This window comes from Quercus lobata, chromosome 4 (genome assembly GCF_001633185.2).
Source record: "Quercus lobata isolate SW786 chromosome 4, ValleyOak3.0 Primary Assembly, whole genome shotgun sequence".
Lineage (NCBI taxonomy): Eukaryota > Viridiplantae > Streptophyta > Magnoliopsida > Fagales > Fagaceae > Quercus > Quercus lobata.
The window spans coordinates 21789436-21812523 of record NC_044907.1 but is presented as its reverse complement, the minus strand read 5'-3'; the positions used below and the strand labels follow the sequence as shown (position 1 = coordinate 21812523).

The 23088-nt window shown below is 33.2% G+C and overlaps 1 protein-coding gene and 1 long non-coding RNA gene across 2 annotated transcripts; one reads left to right on the top strand and one right to left on the bottom strand.

Moving 5' to 3' along the window:
• Positions 1 to 1734: 1734 nt before the first annotated feature.
• On the bottom strand, positions 1735 to 5750 carry LOC115987326 (cysteine proteinase inhibitor 6). The gene is made up of 4 exons (XM_031110858.1): positions 5451 to 5750; positions 3394 to 3613; positions 2709 to 2854; positions 1735 to 2108 (listed from the first exon to the last, which is right to left on the bottom strand). The coding sequence occupies exons 1-4, from the start codon at positions 5559 to 5561 to the stop codon at positions 1971 to 1973; spliced, it is 615 nt and encodes a 204-aa protein (XP_030966718.1). The 5' UTR covers positions 5562 to 5750; the 3' UTR covers positions 1735 to 1970.
• A 12062-nt stretch (positions 5751 to 17812) lies between these two features.
• On the top strand, positions 17813 to 20491 carry LOC115987778. The gene is made up of 2 exons (XR_004091216.1): positions 17813 to 17898; positions 19496 to 20491. It is a non-coding gene; the product is annotated as an uncharacterized LOC115987778 (long non-coding RNA).
• The last annotated feature ends 2597 nt before the right edge of the window (positions 20492 to 23088 follow it).

Genomic DNA, 23088 nt, shown 5'->3' with positions numbered 1-23088 from the left:
TGTATAAAATCTAAACTTATAAATCATATAGTAAATAAAATTTGATTGATACAAAATTTGAATGTGTAAGCATAAAATACATGCAATTCAACGGTTAAATTTTCAAAATATATAATAATGTTTATTTTATTGAATTAGATTATAGCAAATTTTATAACTAAATTTTATCCTAATTTTAATCCATTTATTCCACTACTAAATCTCAAATGATGTTTAAATTTTCTTTTTTATTAGTAAAGTTTTAATGTGCTATTTAATAGCATTCATAGCAAGTGAGCTAAAAAATTTAGTTTTTAACAACTCAAAAACTTACTTTATTTATCTTAACAACACACTTGACAATACACTCAATATCAAAATTTCTATTTTAACATCCACCTCATTAAAATAATATAAACAAACTAATAAAATAAATATAATAATCAACCTCAACAACCCACTGCCACCATCATCCACAACCCACAAACACCCACCCCACCCCACTGCCACCATCATCCATAACCCACAAACACCCATCGCAACCCACTACCACCATCACCCACTGCAAACCACTGCCTCCATCAACCACCACAACTCACAAACACCCACAACAACCCACTACCACCATAAAAACCAACACAACAGCAACAACCATCTCCACTGTCGGCCCACCAGCCACAACCACAAACCCCAACAACTGGAAAAAAAAAAACACACACACACAAAATCCAACACCAACACAGCCTAGCCACCACCAACACAGCACCACCAACAAACCCACAGCCAAAATCACAAATCGGATCCACAAATCACAAATCAAACCCACGCTACCGATACGACCGACCACCAGCAAAACGACCCACCAACTCCACCAAAAGACCTCTGAAATCCAGCAACCCAAACACCGAAATGGCAAAACCACACACCGATCTCAACCCTGAAACCGACGCACACCAATCTCAACCCCACCGCATGCCCAGGACGCACATTGATTTCTAACCCATTTATCACTGCTGAGAGAGAGAGAGAGAGAGAGAGAGAGAGCGTGTGGGATTATACGTACGCGTGTGAAATTAAAAATTTGTTTTTTCTTATACCTTCCAGCTACAGTGGGCTGTTATCTTTAGCAGCCCACTGTGGCAATTACTTAAAAATATTTAGCTTTACCTTCGTTTTTGGTGTTTTGGTTGCTGTAGTGTGTGTTTTTGGTGTTTTGGTCTTTACTGTAAAGTGCTCTAATAGATCTTCTTGTTATTTGCTAACAAATTTGAACAGCTCCAGATTGGCAACTAAATTGACCATTGAAGTAAAAAAATTAAAGGTTTAAAATGGATTTTAACCAAAAACAAAAGTTCCCCAAAAGAATGTTGATCCTGGCAAACTCTAGAAAATTAAGTCGATGCCATAGCATGTGGGAGTGAGACACATTGGGTCCAACAAGCCCTACAAAGTACAAACCTCCCCTTCACCTCATACCCTTCAAGATATCCCCAGCTACAAAATTTGGAAAAAGAAATGTGAACATCAAACAGAGGCCTCTCTTGATTGTCTCTCTCCCCTCCATCTTCAGCACTCTTTTTTCCTCACTCACTTCCCTAACAAGCTGACCCAGCAACCAAGTCTCCCTCATCCTCATCAACACGGAAACCCATTCAGCCATCCAAACACATACAACAGCTTCACCATCACAACAGGCCAAGGCCGAACCCCAAAATCACATCCAAGGTGGTCCATTATAAATACACATCACAAACCTTGAGTGAGAACAAAGTACATATTATAAAAGCCTTAACATTACCATGCATACATATATATTTTTAGAGCCATACATTCTTTTAAATTATAAAAAAAAAAAAACAAAAAGCCATACATTTTTCTCAGTTTTTTGGCTGATAAGCCACACTTTAAAATCAACACATAAACAGAAATTTACGAGCCCAAAGTGTTATAACACCCAGACCATACAGATTTGGTGAGATTAGCATATGGAGTTAGGACTCGTGAGGCTGCATCTGATTCAAGTGGAAGCTCCCTTCATTATTCTTATGTACCTCCACTTTAAACTTTTCTTCTTTGCTTCCCCTCTTGACCTTTAGAAGCATGTCAAACTTTGCAGATTCATCTATCACCTGTTTTTCAGTCAATTTGTTAGTAAATATCAAGCTGGGGCATCTTTAAACACCATCTGAAGAATTTTATATGTGACAAAATCATTTTGCTTTGAACAGCCAGTATCATTCTGTTCTTCTTTCCTATTCCATTTTTCTTACTAGCAATTTTAAATAGTTATAATTATCTACAACCATATATGAAGCCCCCCTACCAGAGTAGTTGCCCTTAATTACTCCAAGCAACAAATGTACCAACCATTATGGGAATAATCGCTTTCATTAAAGATGCTAAAAGAAATGAAATGTCAATTTTCTGTTTCATGCAACATACTACTGAAAATAATGAATAAGATATTGATCTGAATTAAGAAATGCACCAGTTTTCCCTCCTTCTTTACCAATTAGATATACATATAAGTTTTTATAAACAATCAATTATCAAAATGCAAATAACTTGAAAATATAGATAGATCCTGAAAATGATACATTATAATTAGATTTCAAATGCAACAGAAAATACAATTGGAGTCAATTCAGTGCACTGTTGAATCCAGAGACCAACAGAAAATAGAGACCAAATCACAGTTAATTGAGAAACAAAAAGGACATTTAACTGACCTCTGCCTTTGCATGAATGACCTCTTGCAGTTCATAAGGGAACAATGAGTTAGACCTCTGCTGGATGGTCTTGACAGCATGATTTGCTGCATCTTGAACCGAGGGGTCATGTGTTGGCACTGCTTGCCATCCTGCGCCATGTCCATCTGATTACAAAAACACAGGAAATTATCGCTATAATGTGTTTTTCAAAGAACCCTAATGATGGCTAGTTAAGATTTTGGCTACTCAAACTTCATTTTATCATGGCACCCAATCTAAAGCCTTTGTAAGAAAACATAAACCAAGAACTCTTGTCTTAGCACCTCAAGAAACATCATTTTTGGGTTTCAGATCATTCTTGGCTTCTTACAAGTTGCAACACCTTCAACCTTAGCAGTATCAGCTGACTCTCATTACACTTATCCAGTAACGTGCCAGGAAAGATATCAAATTAGAAACACAGCAATAAAGTCTAGACATACATATTTACCACTCACTTGACAAAGTGACCCTCCACCCACAAAAATTAGGGATAGGTTTCACACAATGTCATCCATATATATTACATAAAACATCAATATATAAAACTGTCAGACTGGAAAAAAATTGTAACAAAATTTAGAACTTAAGGAACCACACAGCCATATGCCGTTTAAATTGCAAACCAAAATAATGGGAACTTGACTAAAAGAATGTTAGCCACCTCTTTTAACCCCAAGATCTGAAGGGGTAAATGACGGTGAATCACCAGCATGCTTGAACTCCTGCAATTCTTTGAAGTTCAACCAGGGCTTCACCCAAACCTTGGCTTCATATAGCTTCTTCTTACCCGCATCAACAGCCTCAATAGTAAGATGATGCATTGTCCCAGCAACTACCTGTTCTTGAGCCTTTATGACCCTTGCAAACTCAAGCAGGGCATTCTGTAAAAGTTCTCAACTTGGTCAATAAAATATAAAATGATGTTCATTTCATTGAGATAGAGAGAACAAGATTAAAAAAAAAAAAAAGTACAAACAAATTATAGTTAAACAGATCAAACAGAATTCCTTGAAAACACAGAAATTAAGGACTAAAGTGGCGTAAGAGGATACCTAAGGGCATATTTAATGGCAGCTATGGAAAACACCATCACTAAAAAGCATTTATATGGATTTCATTCTTGCAAAGTCCCCGTAAATCTTAATCAGCAGTCTGCAAATGGTGGCAGAAATGCAGAAAATGAGATTTTTTAATTATTTAAAAAGTTGAAAAAGGCCAGCCAATCTTGGTTTTTGCTCTCCTGCCCCAAGCCCCTCTTTTTTTGAGAAGAAGAAGAGAAAAAAAAAAAAAAAAAAAAAAAGCTAATTAGATTTCTACCATAATATTTTGATCACCCCCCTCTACCCAAAAAAAAACCTTCTTTGCTTTAAGCTTACCCCAAGAAAATTGAGAAGCATGTATAAATATCTTGCCCTCATGATTAATTGGAGCTACCATAATGCCAAGAGCTGGTATTTCCCGGTTATTTCATAGAGGAAAACCTGGCTTAAGTTTTAACTTGAAATACTACCTTACCACAACAAATCTTAACTTCTAATGAGACTACAAGTGGCATCAATGGGTGAACCACATTAGAAAGCTTATTTCGCCTAGAACAACATTAATGCCAAATTGACAACAGGATGAAACTAATACCTTTTAATTTTTCGAAAGCAAAAATCAACTTCCTAATTTGGAGGATGAAATCAAACTTGGACCAAATTTCAGAGACCAATACAGACATATGCAACAACCAACCACCAAGCCTTAGTCCTAAAACTTTTGGGGTCAGCCATGGACTCTCAATAGAGGAGTCACAGTCAGCCACATGAATTCATTTTGCCTTTCAATTTTAATCCATAGTTATGGGATTTTTTTTTTTTTGATAGTTACCATAATGGGCAGGGCGGTTTGAATCCCAGTTCTCCTGCTACTCCTAATAAAGGAAAACAGGCAATGCCAATGAGTTACAAGGCTCTGAATCATTCCTCGAATTTACACTTATCCACGAATACACACATATATGTATATATAAGCTACATGTAAGTCTACCATTATTTCACGTTCTTGGTCACTTGTTCCAAATATCACAACAAACTGTGTTTTAAATTTTAATTAACTCAGCACAGCAGTCAACTAAATGGAGAAATATACACCCCAATACCGCCCAAAAAAAAAAAGTCAAACCACTTAATAACTTTTTTATAAGATTAATATTTTGAAAATCCAACAATTGAATTAATACATCCTCTTTGTGCAACTCCAACGAGTTGGCCTAATGATTCCTAAGGCCTCGTGAGATCCACTACTTGGGTTCAAGACCTATAACACCACTTTCGGCCACCCCAAAAGGATTCATCCCTGTAATTACCTACTGTGTGGGCCTACACACCAGGGGAATAGTCAGGTACTCGAATAGCTCTGAACAATCTGTTAGGAAAAAAAGATTCTTTCTTTAATTTTTTTTTTAATATATATATATATATATAGACAATGTAAATTTTAACGTTGGGTTGTCAAAATACACATCCAGGTGTAAACACTTAAACAGACGTAACCTGGAAAACCCATTAACTCCCAGAAATGTTTTACTACTAAGAAAACAGTTTATCAACAGAATATGCATCATCGTATTGGAAAGTTGTTAAAAAAGAAAAAAAAAATACATGAAAACAATTGAGCAAAACAACCTTAAAACAAAAACCCATAATCAAAACGAAAAAAAAAAAAAACATGAACCTCTTTCTTGTTGTGTTGTTCGACAGCGAAACGAGCGAGACCTTCGATCTCGCCGCTGTTCTGAGCAGAACATCCTTGTTGAGAATCGTGCACGCCTCCCAGAGTTGCCATTTGATTCGATTCTAGATAATAATAATAAGGAGACCCTTTGAAGAGAAACCGGAGAAAGACGAAAACTGTTTTGTAAGGAATGGAAAAAGCGAGTTGTGTTGTGTCGAATGGAATTGGACTGAAACTGAACTCTTATTTCAAGGTTTCGCCTTTTTTTTTTTTTTTTTTTTTTTTTGGACGAACCGAACAGAACCGAACGGAACGGATTGGATTGGATTTTCCGTTATCTTTTTTCTTCTTCACTTTGCTAGAACTAGACTAATATCGTGGCGCGTCGTGTGTTAACGTTTCGATACGTGTCGTACGCGTGTCAATCTGTATTGGCTTGCTTGCTTGCTTAATGTCTAAGCTTTGAAGAATGTTTTTGTGGGGTCTGTCTTAATTTTACTTTTACCTTTTACTTTTTCACTATTGTTGATATTAATTTCACTATATATTTCAGTAGGCCAATGCGTAAATAAAAATGGATCCAATCACAAATTAACGCACAAGTGTATTATGATTTTGGGTATGTTCGAATAAAAAAAAAAAAAAAGGGAAGTAAAATTAAGACTTACACCATAAGCCTCTTTCTTTCCCTCTCTCTCTCCCCTCTCAAAACTTACAAATTAAGCCAGCCATTTTAATATGGGGTCCTTTTCTTTAACTTGGTCATCTGTTATAAGAATTAGCTCGCTTATGGATGTAGGTTTGAAGAAAGGAGTCAAAGTTAGAACTCTTAGCTAAATAGGCTTTGTTAAGTTTCTTCTAATGAATTTTAGGCCTAGTCTACACACATGATGCAATTTTCAAGTATAAAAACCAATATTAGTGAATACTACTACTACTACTACTACTAATAATAATAATAAGGAGAAAGTTTCATGTTGAATGATAAAAATCTACCTTCATTCAATAGTGATAATTTGCCTTGTTCTGCAAAAATTCATTTATTCTAAATATGAGGATAATTAGGATTCAATCGTAGGAAAATCTTGTAGGTAGTTAGGGACCTTGCAATGATATCAATAATAGGTGCATGCTACTAATGTTTTGTTGTAAGACACTTTGAGTTGTTGTCTAAGTGATGAGAGAGAGAGAGAGAGAGAGAGAGAGAAACGGTAAAATGGTGGATCTATAATCTATTGGGTATGTTGAATCTTCATGATTTTTGGTGTGGGCTTCTCCCCATTTTATGGCTTGATTTTCATAATGTAGAGAGTATGCACTATCTTCAAGGACCAATGCCTCCTCTTACACTATTTTGGAAATAATGTTTGGACAAATGATTTCATTTTAGTCATATCAGAAAGATTATTCACTCCTATGGGAAGAGTCCTCCCTCCTCTCATAAAAAGTGTGGACTCCTATGTGAGACCCATGGTGGAGTCCACACCTTCTATGATAGGAGAGATAACTAATAATTTCTTTAGAAAAAGAGGGTTAAACTTACCATTAAAATTGACTTGCCTTTCTTATAGATTGGTAAATTGATCAAGGCAATTTGTCTTTGACAAGACATGAGGTTATTGTGCGTTTTTTTTTTTTTTTTTTTGATAAGGTTATTATGCGTTAAATGCTTGTTACTTTGGCTAAAAGAAAGAGGGAGAGTAAATTCAGTTGAACCAAGGCTGATGCAATCTGCCATCCTTGGCTTGGATGGCCCCAAGTTTACCCATGGCTAGAAATGGAGATGACATATCTGCAAAAACTCATATTCCTCATCCAGCAAGACCATTCCTCCTTTCCTTTGGTTTGGTTTTGAACTTTTCTTGAGCTTGGGCCAAGTTCAACACAACAATAGGTTTTATGGGATCTTTATTCAATAATGTGATTGCCTATTTATTGGGCCCATCTCGTCTTGGGCTCCATTGGGTTTGTGTGTATGTCCACTTGCTGGCCCAAGTACACTTCAGTCAAATTCACATTGGGTCTGGACAAGCCCAATTGCTGAACCTTTTAGAGACTTCAATACTAAATATAAAAAGGGAAAAAAAAAAAAAAAACATTTGTCACTCTATATTTCACAAAATAATAATAATAATAATTCTCAACAAGAATCGTTAATTCTTGGCGAACTTTACCGATGTACAACTGCTAAGTTAAACTCTTATTAAATTATTAAATGAAAAAAGCTTCATTATTTATTTTATAATATATTATAATTTTTGGTTGAAGAAAAAATTGATTTTATACAAATACGATATGCTTTTTACCATGTAACTTGAAAGTGATTGTTGTTTTTTATGCTTACTAATTATATTTTTGAAATATTTTTCTTAATTTACATATGATATTAATTTGTGTATATTACGACATAATCCTAGTATAATAGAGTCAAACTCAAAAGCAAACATGGAAATTACAATTTAGTTGAATTCAGAATTCCAAACCTCAACTGACAAGTAAAGAATATATAGCAGCAGACATATTTCCCTTGCACAAAAGAAAATATGCCTTGCCGGTTGGTGAGAAAATAAAAGCAAGAGAATTTCAGCTTTAATATAGAAAAGAAATAAACTATAAAATAAAGCAAGGAAACTCTAATTTCCAAGTAAGAATAGTTTCTGAGTAGCCTTTCACATTACCGAAAGGGTAAAAGGCTAAAAGCAAGACATCATGTATGGGAATTTCAAACATAACAGCTTAAATTTATTTTCCTTGTTTGGATAGATTCATTTAAAAATTAGAGTATTAGAAGTTTTTTATTATTAAATTGGAGTATTGTTGTAATCATAATTTTTTTTTTTTTTTGGGAGCAAATGGTACTAAAGTAGTCATAATTAAATGAATGAGAAAACAAAATGTTCGGTATGAACATTTCAGAAAAAAGAAATGAAATGTTTGTAAGACATATAGACATGGATTAAAGATTATAAATAGATAAAATAAAATAAAAAAGAGAGAAAAAAAGGATATAAATCAAAGTCGACAAGTAACAAGCATAAATGTCTTGCCCATTTGCTTCTCTTTTTTCTTTATCTATTTTATTTCTTTTGTTACTGAGAAGGTTGTTTTTTGGGCGTGATAGCATAACTTGAATTTGATGAAACAATGAAGAACATGATTCCTTGTCAAAAAGAAATACCCTTTAGTCCTATATATAGTTGAATTAATTGATGAGCTCCACCACATAAACTTAGTTATGACAAAATTGAAGTTGAGGCTAACTTGAAAGGTTTCTAAGGGTGTTTTGAAGCCAGATTGAATTCATATTTCTGTAAGTATTGATGCACATTTTTGCTACTTTGTTTACATGTGTTTGGTTTTCTATGTATTAAGTATTACTAGCTTGTAACCCTATGCATATACATGGATATACTTAAAGATATATAATAAGATACATAATATAATTCTTATACATATAATTTAAATACTATTGGTAGTCATTTTTATATTTGTTAACTTTAAAAAAAAAAAAAATTGTAAGGATATTATTATGTATAAAATGTAAATTGTCCATTTAAAAAAAAGATTTATTGTGAAGCACTTTTTTTTTAATGATCTATTTGGTTTTTGTACTTAATAACTCATTTGGATGAATATTTATAATATGGTCCCACATTTTATTCTAAAATTAAGAAATAAAACTCTTTACGAATAAATAATTTAGGTCACGTGACACAAAATTGGAATTCTAATTTGAAATTTTAATTTGAGTTTCTCTCAGATTCGCCTATTATATATATATATATATAGATTAATCAGTGTTTGACTCTCACTTTTGCACACCAAATCGGCTAACACTTGAGCTGTTATAACTAGTTGAAATGAGGACTTTGTGCATGTAGTTTGAGTTGTAGCACCATATTAGATATATTCTAATCTATTAAGGTACCTATTATTCTCCAATGATTTTCTATCTAAAATCAAGATTTGAAATTAGGATATATAACACCTAGCTTAAACAAATTGGAACACAAAAATTGTTGATAAACTCTATAATGGAGAACTTATATATATAATTTGAAAAGATTGTATACATGTTGAAGGCATCAAAATTTGTTAACGAATTTTAAAAATATCAAGGAAAAAGTATAGTTCCTTAAAGTTTATGGGTTTCTAAAAATCATTTATCATGAAAAAGTCACTAGAAATGCTAAAAATCTTGTCAATAAATGAAAAATGTAAAGTTAATAAGAATATCGAAGAGGAAAAGGTAATAGTAGTAACATCTTAATCAAGGTTTTTAGCAAAACTCATTTCCCTACAATCTTCAAATACTATTTTTTCCCCTCTTTTTCTTGTCAGTGAAAGAAAACGTATATAGAAAAAGAAAACATGATCTATTAGATAGAGAAGCATAGTCACTAGAAATGCTAAAAATCTTGTCAATAAATGAAAAATGTAAAGTTAATAACAATATCGAAGAGGAAAAGGTAATAGTAGTAACAACTTAATCAAGGTTTTTAGCAAAATTCATTTCCCTACAATCTTCAAATACTATTTTTTCCCCCTCTTTTTCTTGTCAGTGAAAGAAAACGTATATAGAAAAAGAAAACATGACCTATTAGATAGAGAAGCATATGACTCTAGCTTGCTTGGCAAGCCTTAATATCTCTCTTATACTTTTTCTCCTTTTTCTGAAATTTCACTTGATGATGTTAACCTAGCATATATTTAAGAAATTGCTGGGAAAAGTTCTTGTCTATTGAATCTTGATATTTGATTAGTCTTTCTCTCTCTTTCTTCAAATTGGTTAGCCCTAAAGATAATAATTGGAGACATTATCGTGGTCGGAGGCAAACGACTTTTTTTAGCAAAGTTTAAATTATGATACCATCTTAAATTTATTTTTTTATTTTTTTTTATAGAGTTTCAACCTATGGAGTCCACTTCTGATGATTGTACTCTTTATCATCAGACCAAAACACCAATCGGTTTTTTGTGTAGGCAATGATTGAACTCTACATCTCTTATTCAACTATCAGAGACTTTACCAGTTGAGCTAATTAGATATACATTGATCATCTATGGAGGTATTTGTCGAACTCCATAATTTTTCCTTAATGATCTATATTTGCATTCAAGGTACCACCTAACTCAATTTTATTGTTTTTATTAAAAAAAAAATGTATTGGATATTATATTGTTTGTGCATGAGATAGAGATGGAGCTTCAACATTATAGACATGAGCATCCATTGGATTTCAATAAAGCCAAGGGAATAGGATTGCTTTGTTTGATGGTTCGAGGAGGGGGGATTTGTACCCCGGATGTCTCTATTGGAAACACCAAAAAATGTCAGTTGAGTTACAATACTCTAAGATTTCTTTGTTCTGGGTGCTTAGAACTAGTTTTGGATCCTAGGTCCAAGTGTGTAGAATGCAAAGGATGCTACCATCATAAATCATGTGCGGAACTACGTTCAAATTGCAATATCCATTGCACATAAAACATCCTCTTATTCTCTTCGAAAAAGTGCATTTTACGAGGACAAAGGATATAGCAAATGCAAAATACGCAAAAAAAAAATTGTTCTAGATGTACTTATTGTTGTTCTTGTTATGACTTTGACCTTCAAAATAAATGTACTTCTTTACCATCCACCATGGAAGCTGAAGTTCACAACCACCCATTGATCATCATTTGGAAGTGGGTCACGTTCACTTGCGACCTTTGTGGCAAAGAAGGCAATGGTGTGTTGAATGCAAAGGATGTAGCATCATAAATCATCTGTAGAACTACCTTTGAATTACAATATCCCTTGCGGACAAGACATCCTCTTATTCTCTTTGAAAAATCGATTTTATGAGGACAAAGGTTATAGCAAATGAAAAATATGCAAAAAAAATTGTTTCGGATGCACTTATCATTGTTCTTGTTACGACTTTAACCTTCAAAATAAATGTGCTTCTTTACCACCCACCATGGAAGCTAAAGTTCACAGCCACCCGTTGATCATCCTTTGGAAGTGGATCACGTTCACTTGCAACCTTTGTGGCAAAGAAGGCAGTGGTGTACCCTAAATATATGCCCTATGTGGTTTCTATATGCATAAAAGTTCTACTTCTTTCTCATGTAAAATCAAAGTTGTACATCACAAGCACCCCTTCAATCTTACCCATTCTCTTAAGAGTGATGCTAGATAGGGATACTACAAATTTTATTACATTAAATTGATGTGTTATCAATCATTGAAAAGTAATTCAAACATTCATTTATTAGATTGTTGATGTGCACCAATTACATTCATTGTCATATTAGTTTATAAACATTTTGTATTATTTGTATCATTTTCTTCTCTTAAAAAGTTAACATAGACTCCCGTTGGAAAAAAAAAAAATTTTTGACGTAAACTATGGCCTTTGTCAACTTTTTTTATAAAATGGACATAGACAACAGGCTTTACTATTGCTAGAGTTGCAATTTTGTTGTCCACCTCAATTGTGCTATAAATAATGGAAACAAGAAGTACATAAATTTGTTGGAACTTAATTCAATCAAAAAATATGTTAGAAAATGAAAGTCCAAAGCTTAATCAATTCATTTAATCAACGACTTACAAAGTAAATAAATAAATAAATCAATGTGGACATGACTTAAATAGCCACAAAAATCAAACACTTCTCTCATGAGCACAACTTAGAACTTACTAATGAGGTTCAAAATGAAGAAGAAAAAAAAAAGAATGGTGACATTCTCCCTACATTTTTTTTATACATTGATTGTTGAGGTTGAGAGGATTTAAACTTTGGATGTCTACGTTAGAAACAACAAGAGATATCATTAGAGTTACAAGGCACTTAGCCTGTGTAAAGTGTAACTTCTTTCTTCAAAAATCTTGTGTTGAATTACCTAGAAAAAAAGTGACACCCACTCACCTTCATCCCAGAGGCATCTAACGGGAGTAAGGGTGTGTTTGTTTTGGGTGAAAATCACTTCCGGAAATGCTTTTTTGGAAATGGGGGTGTTTGGTTGGTCCGGAAAATAGAATTTTCCGGAAATTGATTTCCGCTGACCGAAAAAAAATGGCCTTGACTATAGAAATCATTTTACACTTTCATTTTCACTTCAAAGTATTTCCGGAAAAAGAGAGAGAGAGAGAGAGAGAGAGCAAGCGCGCGAGAGAGGAAGAACCGACGACCGTGACCGAGATCGCGATCCGGTCCGACGACCGCGCGCGAGAGAGGAAGAACCGACAATCGCGCGTGAGAGAGGAAGATCCGAGATCGCGATCGATGCTTCGCGAGATCGCGCCGTCAATCGCGATCTTGGATCGCCATCGACGACGCAGTCGTCGAACTGGATCGCGGTCAACGGCGCCGTCGAACCCAGTCGAGCGTCGATCGTTGATGATTTTTTTTCTGGGTTGTGGCTTGTGTTTTTCTGGGTTTGTCTTTTCCTTCTTCGCGTAAGAGGATACCTAAGGGCATATTTAATGGCAGCTATGGAAAACACCATCACTAAAAAGCATTTATATGGATTTCATTCTTGCAAAGTCCCCGTAAATCTTAATCAGCAGTCTGCAAATGGTGGCAGAAATGCATAAAATGAGATTTTTTAATTATTTCAAAAGTTGAAAAAGGCCAGCCAATCTTGGTTTTTGCTCTCCTGCCCCAAGCCCCTCTTTTTTTGAGAAGAAGAAGAAAAAAAAAAAAAAAAAAAAAAAAAGCTAATTAGATTTCTACCATAATATTTTGATCACCCCCCTCTACCCAAAAAAAAACCTTCTTTGCTTTAAGCTTACCCCAAGAAAATTGAGAAGCATGTATAAATATCTTGCCCTCATGATTAATTGGAGCTACCATAATGCCAAGAGCTGGTATTTCCCGGTTATTTCATAGAGGAAAACCTGGCTTAAGTTTTAACTTGAAATACTACCTTACCACAACAAATCTTAACTTCTAATGAGACTACAAGTGGCATCAATGGGTGAACCACATTAGAAAGCTTATTTCGCCTAGAACAACATTAATGCCAAATTGACAACAGGATGAAACTAATACCTTTTAATTTTTCGAAAGCAAAAATCAACTTCCTAATTTGGAGGATGAAATCAAACTTGGACCAAATTTCAGAGACCAATACAGACATATGCAACAACCAACCACCAAGCCTTAGTCCTAAAACTTTTGGGGTCAGCCATGGACTCTCAATAGAGGAGTCACAGTCAGCCACATGAATTCATTTTGCCTTTCAATTTTAATCCATAGTTATGGGATTTTTTTTTTTTTGATAGTTACCATAATGGGCAGGGCGGTTTGAATCCCAGTTCTCCTGCTACTCCTAATAAAGGAAAACAGGCAATGCCAATGAGTTACAAGGCTCTGAATCATTCCTCGAATTTACACTTATCCACGAATACACACATATATGTATATATAAGCTACATGTAAGTCTACCATTATTTCACGTTCTTGGTCACTTGTTCCAAATATCACAACAAACTGTGTTTTAAATTTTAATTAACTCAGCACAGCAGTCAACTAAATGGAGAAATATACACCCCAATACCGCCCAAAAAAAAAAAGTCAAACCACTTAATAACTTTTTTATAAGATTAATATTTTGAAAATCCAACAATTGAATTAATACATCCTCTTTGTGCAACTCCAACGAGTTGGCCTAATGATTCCTAAGGCCTCGTGAGATCCACTACTTGGGTTCAAGACCTATAACACCACTTTCGGCCACCCCAAAAGGATTCATCCCTGTAATTACCTACTGTGTGGGCCTACACACCAGGGGAATAGTCAGGTACTCGAATAGCTCTGAACAATCTGTTAGGAAAAAAAGATTCTTTCTTTAATTTTTTTTTTAATATATATATATATATATAGACAATGTAAATTTTAACGTTGGGTTGTCAAAATACACATCCAGGTGTAAACACTTAAACAGACGTAACCTGGAAAACCCATTAACTCCCAGAAATGTTTTACTACTAAGAAAACAGTTTATCAACAGAATATGCATCATCGTATTGGAAAGTTGTTAAAAAAGAAAAAAAAAATACATGAAAACAATTGAGCAAAACAACCTTAAAACAAAAACCCATAATCAAAACGAAAAAAAAAAAAAACATGAACCTCTTTCTTGTTGTGTTGTTCGACAGCGAAACGAGCGAGACCTTCGATCTCGCCGCTGTTCTGAGCAGAACATCCTTGTTGAGAATCGTGCACGCCTCCCAGAGTTGCCATTTGATTCGATTCTAGATAATAATAATAAGGAGACCCTTTGAAGAGAAACCGGAGAAAGACGAAAACTGTTTTGTAAGGAATGGAAAAAGCGAGTTGTGTTGTGTCGAATGGAATTGGACTGAAACTGAACTCTTATTTCAAGGTTTCGCCTTTTTTTTTTTTTTTTTTTTTTTGGACGAACCGAACAGAACCGAACGGAACGGATTGGATTGGATTTTCCGTTATCTTTTTTCTTCTTCACTTTGCTAGAACTAGACTAATATCGTGGCGCGTCGTGTGTTAACGTTTCGATACGTGTCGTACGCGTGTCAATCTGTATTGGCTTGCTTGCTTGCTTAATGTCTAAGCTTTGAAGAATGTTTTTGTGGGGTCTGTCTTAATTTTACTTTTACCTTTTACTTTTTCACTATTGTTGATATTAATTTCACTATATATTTCAGTAGGCCAATGCGTAAATAAAAATGGATCCAATCACAAATTAACGCACAAGTGTATTATGATTTTGGGTATGTTCGAATTTAAAAAAAAAAAAAAAAAGGGAAGTAAAATTAAGACTTACACCATAAGCCTCTTTCTTTCCCTCTCTCTCTCCCCTCTCAAAACTTACAAATTAAGCCAGCCATTTTAATATGGGGTCCTTTTCTTTAACTTGGTCATCTGTTATAAGAATTAGCTCGCTTATGGATGTGGGTTTGAAGAAAGGAGTCAAAGTTAGAACTCTTAGCTAAATAGGCTTTGTTAAGTTTCTTCTAATGAATTTTAGGCCTAGTCTACACACATGATGCAATTTTCAAGTATAAAAACCAATATTAGTGAATACTACTACTACTACTAATAATAATAATAATAAGGAGAAAGTTTCATGTTGAATGATAAAAATCTACCTTCATTCAATAGTGAGAATTTGCCTTGTTCTGCAAAAATTCATTTATTCTAAATATGAGGATAATTAGGATTCAATCGTAGGAAAATCTTGTAGGTAGTTAGGGACCTTGCAATGATATCAGTAATAGGTGCATGCTACTAATGTTTTGTTGTAAGACACTTTGAGTTGTTGTCTAAGTGATGAGAGAGAGAGAGAGAGAGAGAGAGAGAGAGAGAGAAACGGTAAAATGGTGGATCTATAATCTATTGGGTATGTTGAATCTTCATGATTTTTGGTGTGGGCTTCTCCCCATTTTATGGCTTGATTTTCATAATGTAGACAATATGCACTATCTTCAAGGACCAATGCCTCCTCTTACACTATTTTGGAAATAATGTTTGGACAAATGATTTCATTTTAGTCATATCAGAAAGATTATTCACTCCTATGGGAAGAGTCCTCCCTCCTCTCATAAAAAGTGTGGACTCCTACGTGAGACCCATGGTGGAGTCCACACCTTCTATGATAGGAGAGATAACTAATAATTTCTTGAGAAAAAGAGGGTTAAACTTACCATTAAAATTGACTTGCCTTTCTTATAGATTGGTAAATCGATCAAGGCAATTTGTCTTTGACAAGACATGAGGTTATTGTGCGTTTTTTTTTTTTTTTTTTTTTTTTTTTGATAAGGTTATTATGCGTTAAATGCTTGTTACTTTGGCTAAAAGAAAGAGGGAGAGTAAATTCAGTTGAACCAAGGCTGATGCAATCTGCCATCCTTGGCTTGGATGGCCCCAAGTTTACCCATGGCTAGAAATGGAGATGACATATCTGCAAAAACTCATATTCCTCATCCAGCAAGACCATTCCTCCTTTCCTTTGGTTTGGTTTTGAACTTTTCTTGAGCTTGGGCCAAGTTCAACACAACAATAGGTTTTATGGGATCTTTATTCAATAATGTGATTGCCTATTTATTGGGCCCATCTCGTCTTGGGCTCCATTGGGTTTGTGTGTATGTCCACTTGCTGGCCCAAGTACACTTCAGTCAAATTCACATTGGGTCTGGACAAGCCCAATTGCTGAACCTTTTAGAGACTTCAATACTAAATATAAAAAGGGAAAAAAAAAAAAAAAACATTTGTCACTCTATATTTCACAAAATAATAATAATAATAATTCTCAACAAGAATCGTTAATTCTTGGCGAACTTTACCGATGTACAACTGCTAAGTTAAACTCTTATTAAATTATTAAATGAAAAAAGCTTCATTATTTATTTTATAATATATTATAATTTTTGGTTGAAGAAAAAATTGATTTTATACAAATACGATATGCTTTTTACCATGTAACTTGAAAGTGATTGTTGTTTTTTATGCTTACTAATTATATTTTTGAAATATTTTTCTTAATTTACATATGATATTAATTTGTGTATATTACGACATATTCCTAGTATAATAGAGTCAAACTCAAAAGCAAACATGGAAATTACAATTTAGTTGAATTCAGAATTCCAAACCTCAACTGACAAGTAAAGAATATATAGCAGCAGACATGTTTCCCTTGCACAAAAGAAAATATGCCTTGCCGGTTGGTGAGAAAATAAAAGCAAGAGAATTTCAGCTTTAATATAGAAAAGAAATAAACTATAAAATAAAGCAAGGAAACTCTAATTTCCAAGTAAGAATAGTTTCTGAGTAGCCTTTCACATTACCGAAAGGGTAAAAGGCTAAAAGCAAGACATCATGTATGGGAATTTCAAACATAACAGCTTAAATTTATTTTCCTTGTTTGGATAGATTCATTTAAAAATTAGAGTATTAGAAGTTTTTTATTATTAAATTGGAGTATTGTTGTAATCATAATTTTTTTTTTTTTTTTGGGAGTAAATGGTACTAAAGTAGTCATAATTAAATGAATGAGAAAACAAAATGTTCGGTATGAACATTTCAGAAAAAAGAAATGAAATGTTTGTAAGACATATAGACATGGATTAAAGATTATAAATAAATAAAATAAAATAAAAAAGAGAGAAAAAAAGTATATAAATCAAAGTCGACAAGTAACAAGCATAAATGTCTTGCCCATTTGCTTTTCTTTTTTCTTTATCTATTTTATTTCTTTTGTCACTGAGAAGGTTGTTTTTTGGGCGTGATAGCGTAATTTGAATTTGATGAAACAATGAAGAACATGATTCCTCGTCAAAAAGCAATACCCTTTAGTCCTATATATAGTTGAATTAATTGATGAGCTCCACCACATAAACTTAGTTATGACAAAATTGAAGTTGAGGCTAACTTGAAAGGTTTCTAAGGGTGTTTTGAAGCCAGATTGAATTCATATTTCTGTAAGTATTGATGCACATTTTTGCTACTTTGTTTACATGTGTTTGGTTTTCTATGTATTAAGTATTACTAACTTGTAACCCTATGCATATATATGGATATATTTAAAGATATATAATAAGATGCATAATATAATTCTTATACATATAATTTAAATACTATTGATAGTCATTTTTATATTTGTTAACTCTTTAAAAAAAAAATTTAAGAATATTATTATGTATAAAATGTAAATGGTCCATTTAAAAAAAAAAATTATTGTGAAGCACTTTTTTTTTAATGATTTATTTGGTTTTTGTACTTAATAACTCATTTGGATGAATATTTATAATATGGTCCTACATTTTATTCTAAAATTAAGAAATAAAACTCTTTAAGAATAAATAATTTAGGTCATGTGGCACAAAATTGGAATTCTAATTTAGAATTTTAATTTGAATTTCTCTCAGATTCGCCTATTATATATATATATATAGATTAATCAGTGTTTGACTGTCACTTGGGCTGTTATAACTTATAACTTGTAACAGCTAGTTGAAATGAGGACTTAGTGCATGTAGTTTGAGTTGTAGCACCATATTAGATATATTCTAATCTATTAAGGTACCTATTAGTCTCCAATGATTTTCTATCTAAAATCAAGATTTGAAATTAGGATATATATAACACCTAGCTTAAACAAATTGGAACACAAAAATTGTTGATAAACTCTATAATGGAGAACTTATATATATATATATATATATATATAATTTGAAAAGATTGTATACTTGTTGAAGGCATCAAAATTTGTTAACGAATTTTAAAAATATCAAGGAAAAAGTATAGTTCCTTAAAGTTTATGGGTTTCTAAAAATCATTTATCATGAAAAAGTCACTAGAAATGCTAAAAATCTTGTCAATAAATGAAAAATGTAAAGTTAATAAGAATATCGAAGAGGAAAAGGTAATAGTAGTAACATCTTAATCAAGGTTTTTAGTAAAACTCATTTCCCTACAATCTTCAAATACTATTTTTTCCCCTCTTTTTCTTGTCAGTGAAAGAAAATGTATATAGAAAAAGAAAACATGACCTATTAGATAGAGAAGCATAGTCACTAGAAATGCTAAAAATCTTGTCAATAAATGAAAAATGTAAAGTTAATAAGAATATCGAAGAGGAAAAGGTAATAGTAGTAACAACTTAATCAAGGTTTTTAGCAAAATTCATTTCCCTACAATCTTCAAATACTATTTTTTCTCCCTCTTTTTCTTGTCAGTGAAATAAAACGTATATAGAAAAAGAAAACATGACCTATTAGATAGAGAAGCATATGACTCTAGCTTGCTTGGCAAGCCTTAATATCTCTCTTATACTTTTTCTCCTTTTTCTGAAATTTCACTTGATGATGTTAACCTAGCATATATTTAAGAAATTGCTGGGAAAAGTTCTTGTCTATTGAATCTTGATATTTGATTAGTCTCTCTCTCTCTTTCTTCAAATTGGCTAGCCCTAAAGATAATAATTGGAGACATTATCGTGGTTGGAGGCAAACGACTTTTTTTAGCAAAGTTTAAATTATGATACCATCTTAAATTTATTTATTTATTTTTTTATAGAGTTTCAACCTATGAAGTCCACTTCTGATGATTGTACTCTTTATCATCAGACCAAAACACCAATCGGTTTTTGGTGTAGGCGAGGATTGAATTCTAGATCTTTTATTCAACTATCAGAGACTTTACCAGTTGAACTAATTAAATATACATTGATCATCTATAGAGGTATTTGTCGAACTCCATAATTTTTCCTTAATGATCTATATTTGCATTCAAGGTACCACCTAACTCAATTTTATTGTTTTTATTAAAAAAAAAAATGTATTGGATATTATATTGTTTGTGCATGAGATAGAGATGGAGCTTCAACATTATAGACATGAGCATCCATTGGATTTCAATAAAGCCAAGGGAATAGGATTGCTTTGTTCGATGGTTCGAGGAGGGGGGATTTGTACCCCGGATGTCTCTATTGGAAACACCAAAAAATGCCAGTTGAGTTACAAGACTCTAAGATTTCTTTGTTCTGGGTGCTTAGAACTAGTTTTGGATCCTAGGTCCAGGTGTGTAGAATGCAAAGGATGCTACCATCATAAATCATGTGCGGAACTACCTTCGAATTGCAATATCCATTGCACATAAAACATCCTCTTATTCTCTTTGAAAAAGTGCATTTTACGAGGACAAAGGATATAGCAAATGCAAAATACGCAAATAAAAAAAAATTTCTAGATGTACTTATTGTTGCTCTTGTTACGATTTTGACCTTCAAAATAAATGTACTTCTTTACCATCCACCATGGAAGCTGAAGTTCACAACCACCCATTGATCATCATTTGGAAGTGGGTCACGTTCACTTGCGACCTTTGTGGCAAAGAAGGCAATGGTGTGTAGAATGCAAAGGATGTAGCATCATAAATCATGTGTGGAACTACCTTTGAATTACAATATCCCTTGCGCACAAGACATCCTCTTATTCTCTTTGAAAAATCGATTTTATGAGGACAAAGGTTATAGCAAATGAAAAATATGCAAAAAAAATTGTTTCGGATGCACTTATCGTTGTTCTTGTTACGACTTTAACCTTCAAAATAAATGTGCTTCTTTACCACCCACCATGGAAGCTGAAGTTCACAGCCACCCATTGATCGTCCTTTGGAAGTAGATCACGTTCACTTGCAACCTTTGTGGCAAAGAAGGCAGTGGTGTACCCTAAATATATGCCCTATGTGGTTTCTATATGCATAAAAGTTCTACTTCTTTCTCATGTAAAATCAAAGTTGTACATCACAAGCACCCCTTCAATCTTACCCATTCTCTTAAGAGTAATGCTAGATAGGGATACTACAAATTTTATTACATTAAATTGATGTGTTATCAATCATTGAAAAGTAATTCAAACATTCATTTATTAGATTGTTGATGTGCACCAATTACATTCATTGTCATATTAGTTTATAAACATTTTGTATTATTTGTATCATTTTCTTCTCTTAAAAAGTTAACATAGACTCCCGTTGGAAAAAAAAAAAATTTTTGACGTAAACTATGGCCTTTGTCAACTTTTTTTATAAAATGGACATAGACAACAGGCTTTACTATTGCTAGAGTTGCAATTTTGTTGTCCACCTCAATTGTGCTATAAATAATGGAAACAAGAAGTACATAAATTTGTTGGAACTTAATTCAATCAAAAAATATGTTAGAAAATGAAAGTCCAAAGCTTAATCAATTCATTTAATCAACGACTTACAAAGTAAATAAATAAATAAATCAATGTGGACATGACTTAAATAGCCACAAAAATCAAACACTTCACTCATGAGCACAACTTAGAACTTACTAATGAGGTTCAAAATGAAGAAGAAAAAAAAAAAGAATGGTGACATTCTCCCTACATTTTTTTTATACATTGATCGTTGAGGTTGAGAGGATTTAAACTTTGGATGTCTATGTTAGAAACAACAAGAGATATCATTAGAGTTACAAGGCACTTAGCCTGTGTAAAGTGTAACTTCTTTCTTCAAAAATCTTGTGTTGAATTACCTAGAAAAAAAGTGACACCCACTCACCTTCATCCCAAAGGCATCTAACGGGAGTAAGGTTTTTCCATGTAATGCCTATGTTGTGTGTTGCAATGACTTCACCTACAACTGTGAAACATGCATGTTTGATCTTGATATTAAATTTAATTTGATCTTCATGTATTTATTCCCTTTTGAATTCATATATTTTATTAAGTTGATTTCTTATATTGGCTTCAAATTAAATATCTCCATCATAATTTGCAAGATTTTTTTTCTTTAAGTTATCTTATCCATAAACACAATTTTTTTAATAGTAACTGCCATGTTTAACTTTGGCCATATGGGTTGTGTTTAAATAAATGGATGGTAGGAGGATTTGAATTCCATATACTATAATATGATTTTTTATTATTATGCTTTTTGGACCAATACATTCTTTTAAAAAGTTTACTATGGGTGATTTGATAAAGGTGAAAGATTGCTTATATAATTGTTTAATAAAAGGCGTGTTAGAACATCCATTTTCTTGCTCGTTAGCGCTTTAAGGGCTGCCAATCCCACTAGCAGCCCTTTTTCTCCTCTGATCCGCTGATAGGCACTAGCAAAGCATAGCAAATCACACTAAGCCCCCTCTCTCTCTCTCTCTCTCTCTCTCTCTCTCTCTCTCTCTCTCTCAACTTAAGCAAGCCATTTTAATATGGATTCCTTTTCTTTGACTTGGTCATGTGTTACAAGAATTAGCTCGCATATAGATCTAGGTTTAAAGAAAGGAGTCAAACTCAAAAACTATTAGCTAAATAAGCTTTGTTAAGTTGCTTCTAATGCATTTTAGGCCTAGTCTACACACATGATGCAATTTTCAAGGATAAAAAACCCATATTAGTGAACACTGAATACTAATAATAATACTGAGAAAGTTTCATGTTGAATTTTCCTTGTTCAATAGTGAGAATTTGCCTTGTTCTACAAAAAATTCATTTATTCTAAGTATGAGGATAATTAGAATTCAATCGTAGAAAAATTGCATAGATAGCTACGAACCTTACAATGATATGAGTAATAGGTGCATGCTATAGATGTTTTGTTATATGACACTTTGAGTTGTTGTCTAAGTGATGAGAGAGAGAGAGAGAGAGAGAGTAATAGTTAAATGGTGGATCTATAGTCTATTGGGTATGTTGAATCTTCATGATTTTTGATGTGGGCTTCTCCCCATTTTATAACTTGATTTGCATAGGGTAGAGAGTGTGTACCATCTTCAAAGGCTAATGCGTCTTCTTGCACAGTTTTAGAAATAAAGTTTGGCCAAGTGATTTTCATTTTAATCATAGAGGAAAGAAAATTATTCACTCTTATGAGAAAAGACCTCTTTCCTATCCCAACAAGTAAGGAATCCTACATGAAACACATGATGGGTTCCAAACCTTCTATGAGAAGAAAAAGGACTAATAATTTCATGAGAAAAAGAGGCGTAGATTTGCCATTGGAATTAGTTTGTCTTTCTTATAGGTTGGTAAACCAAAGCAACTTGTCTAAGGAAGACAAAAGGTGATAGGCATTAATTGCTAATTGCTTTGGCTTAAAGTAAGGAGGAGAGTAAATTCAATTGCAAATCATTAAAAAAA

Excerpts from the sequence above, each read along its gene's own strand:
- LOC115987326 (XM_031110858.1), bottom strand. The coding sequence starts at position 5,561 with ATGGCAACTCTGGGAGGCGTGCACGATTCTCAACAAGGATGTTCTGCT. Across the intron at positions 3,614-5,450 it reads AACAACACAACAAGAAAGAG|AATGCCCTGCTTGAGTTTGC; the intron begins GTTCATGTTTTT and ends GAACTTTTACAG. Across the intron at positions 2,855-3,393 it reads AGATCTTGGGGTTAAAAGAG|ATGGACATGGCGCAGGATGG; the intron begins GTGGCTAACATT and ends TTTTGTAATCAG.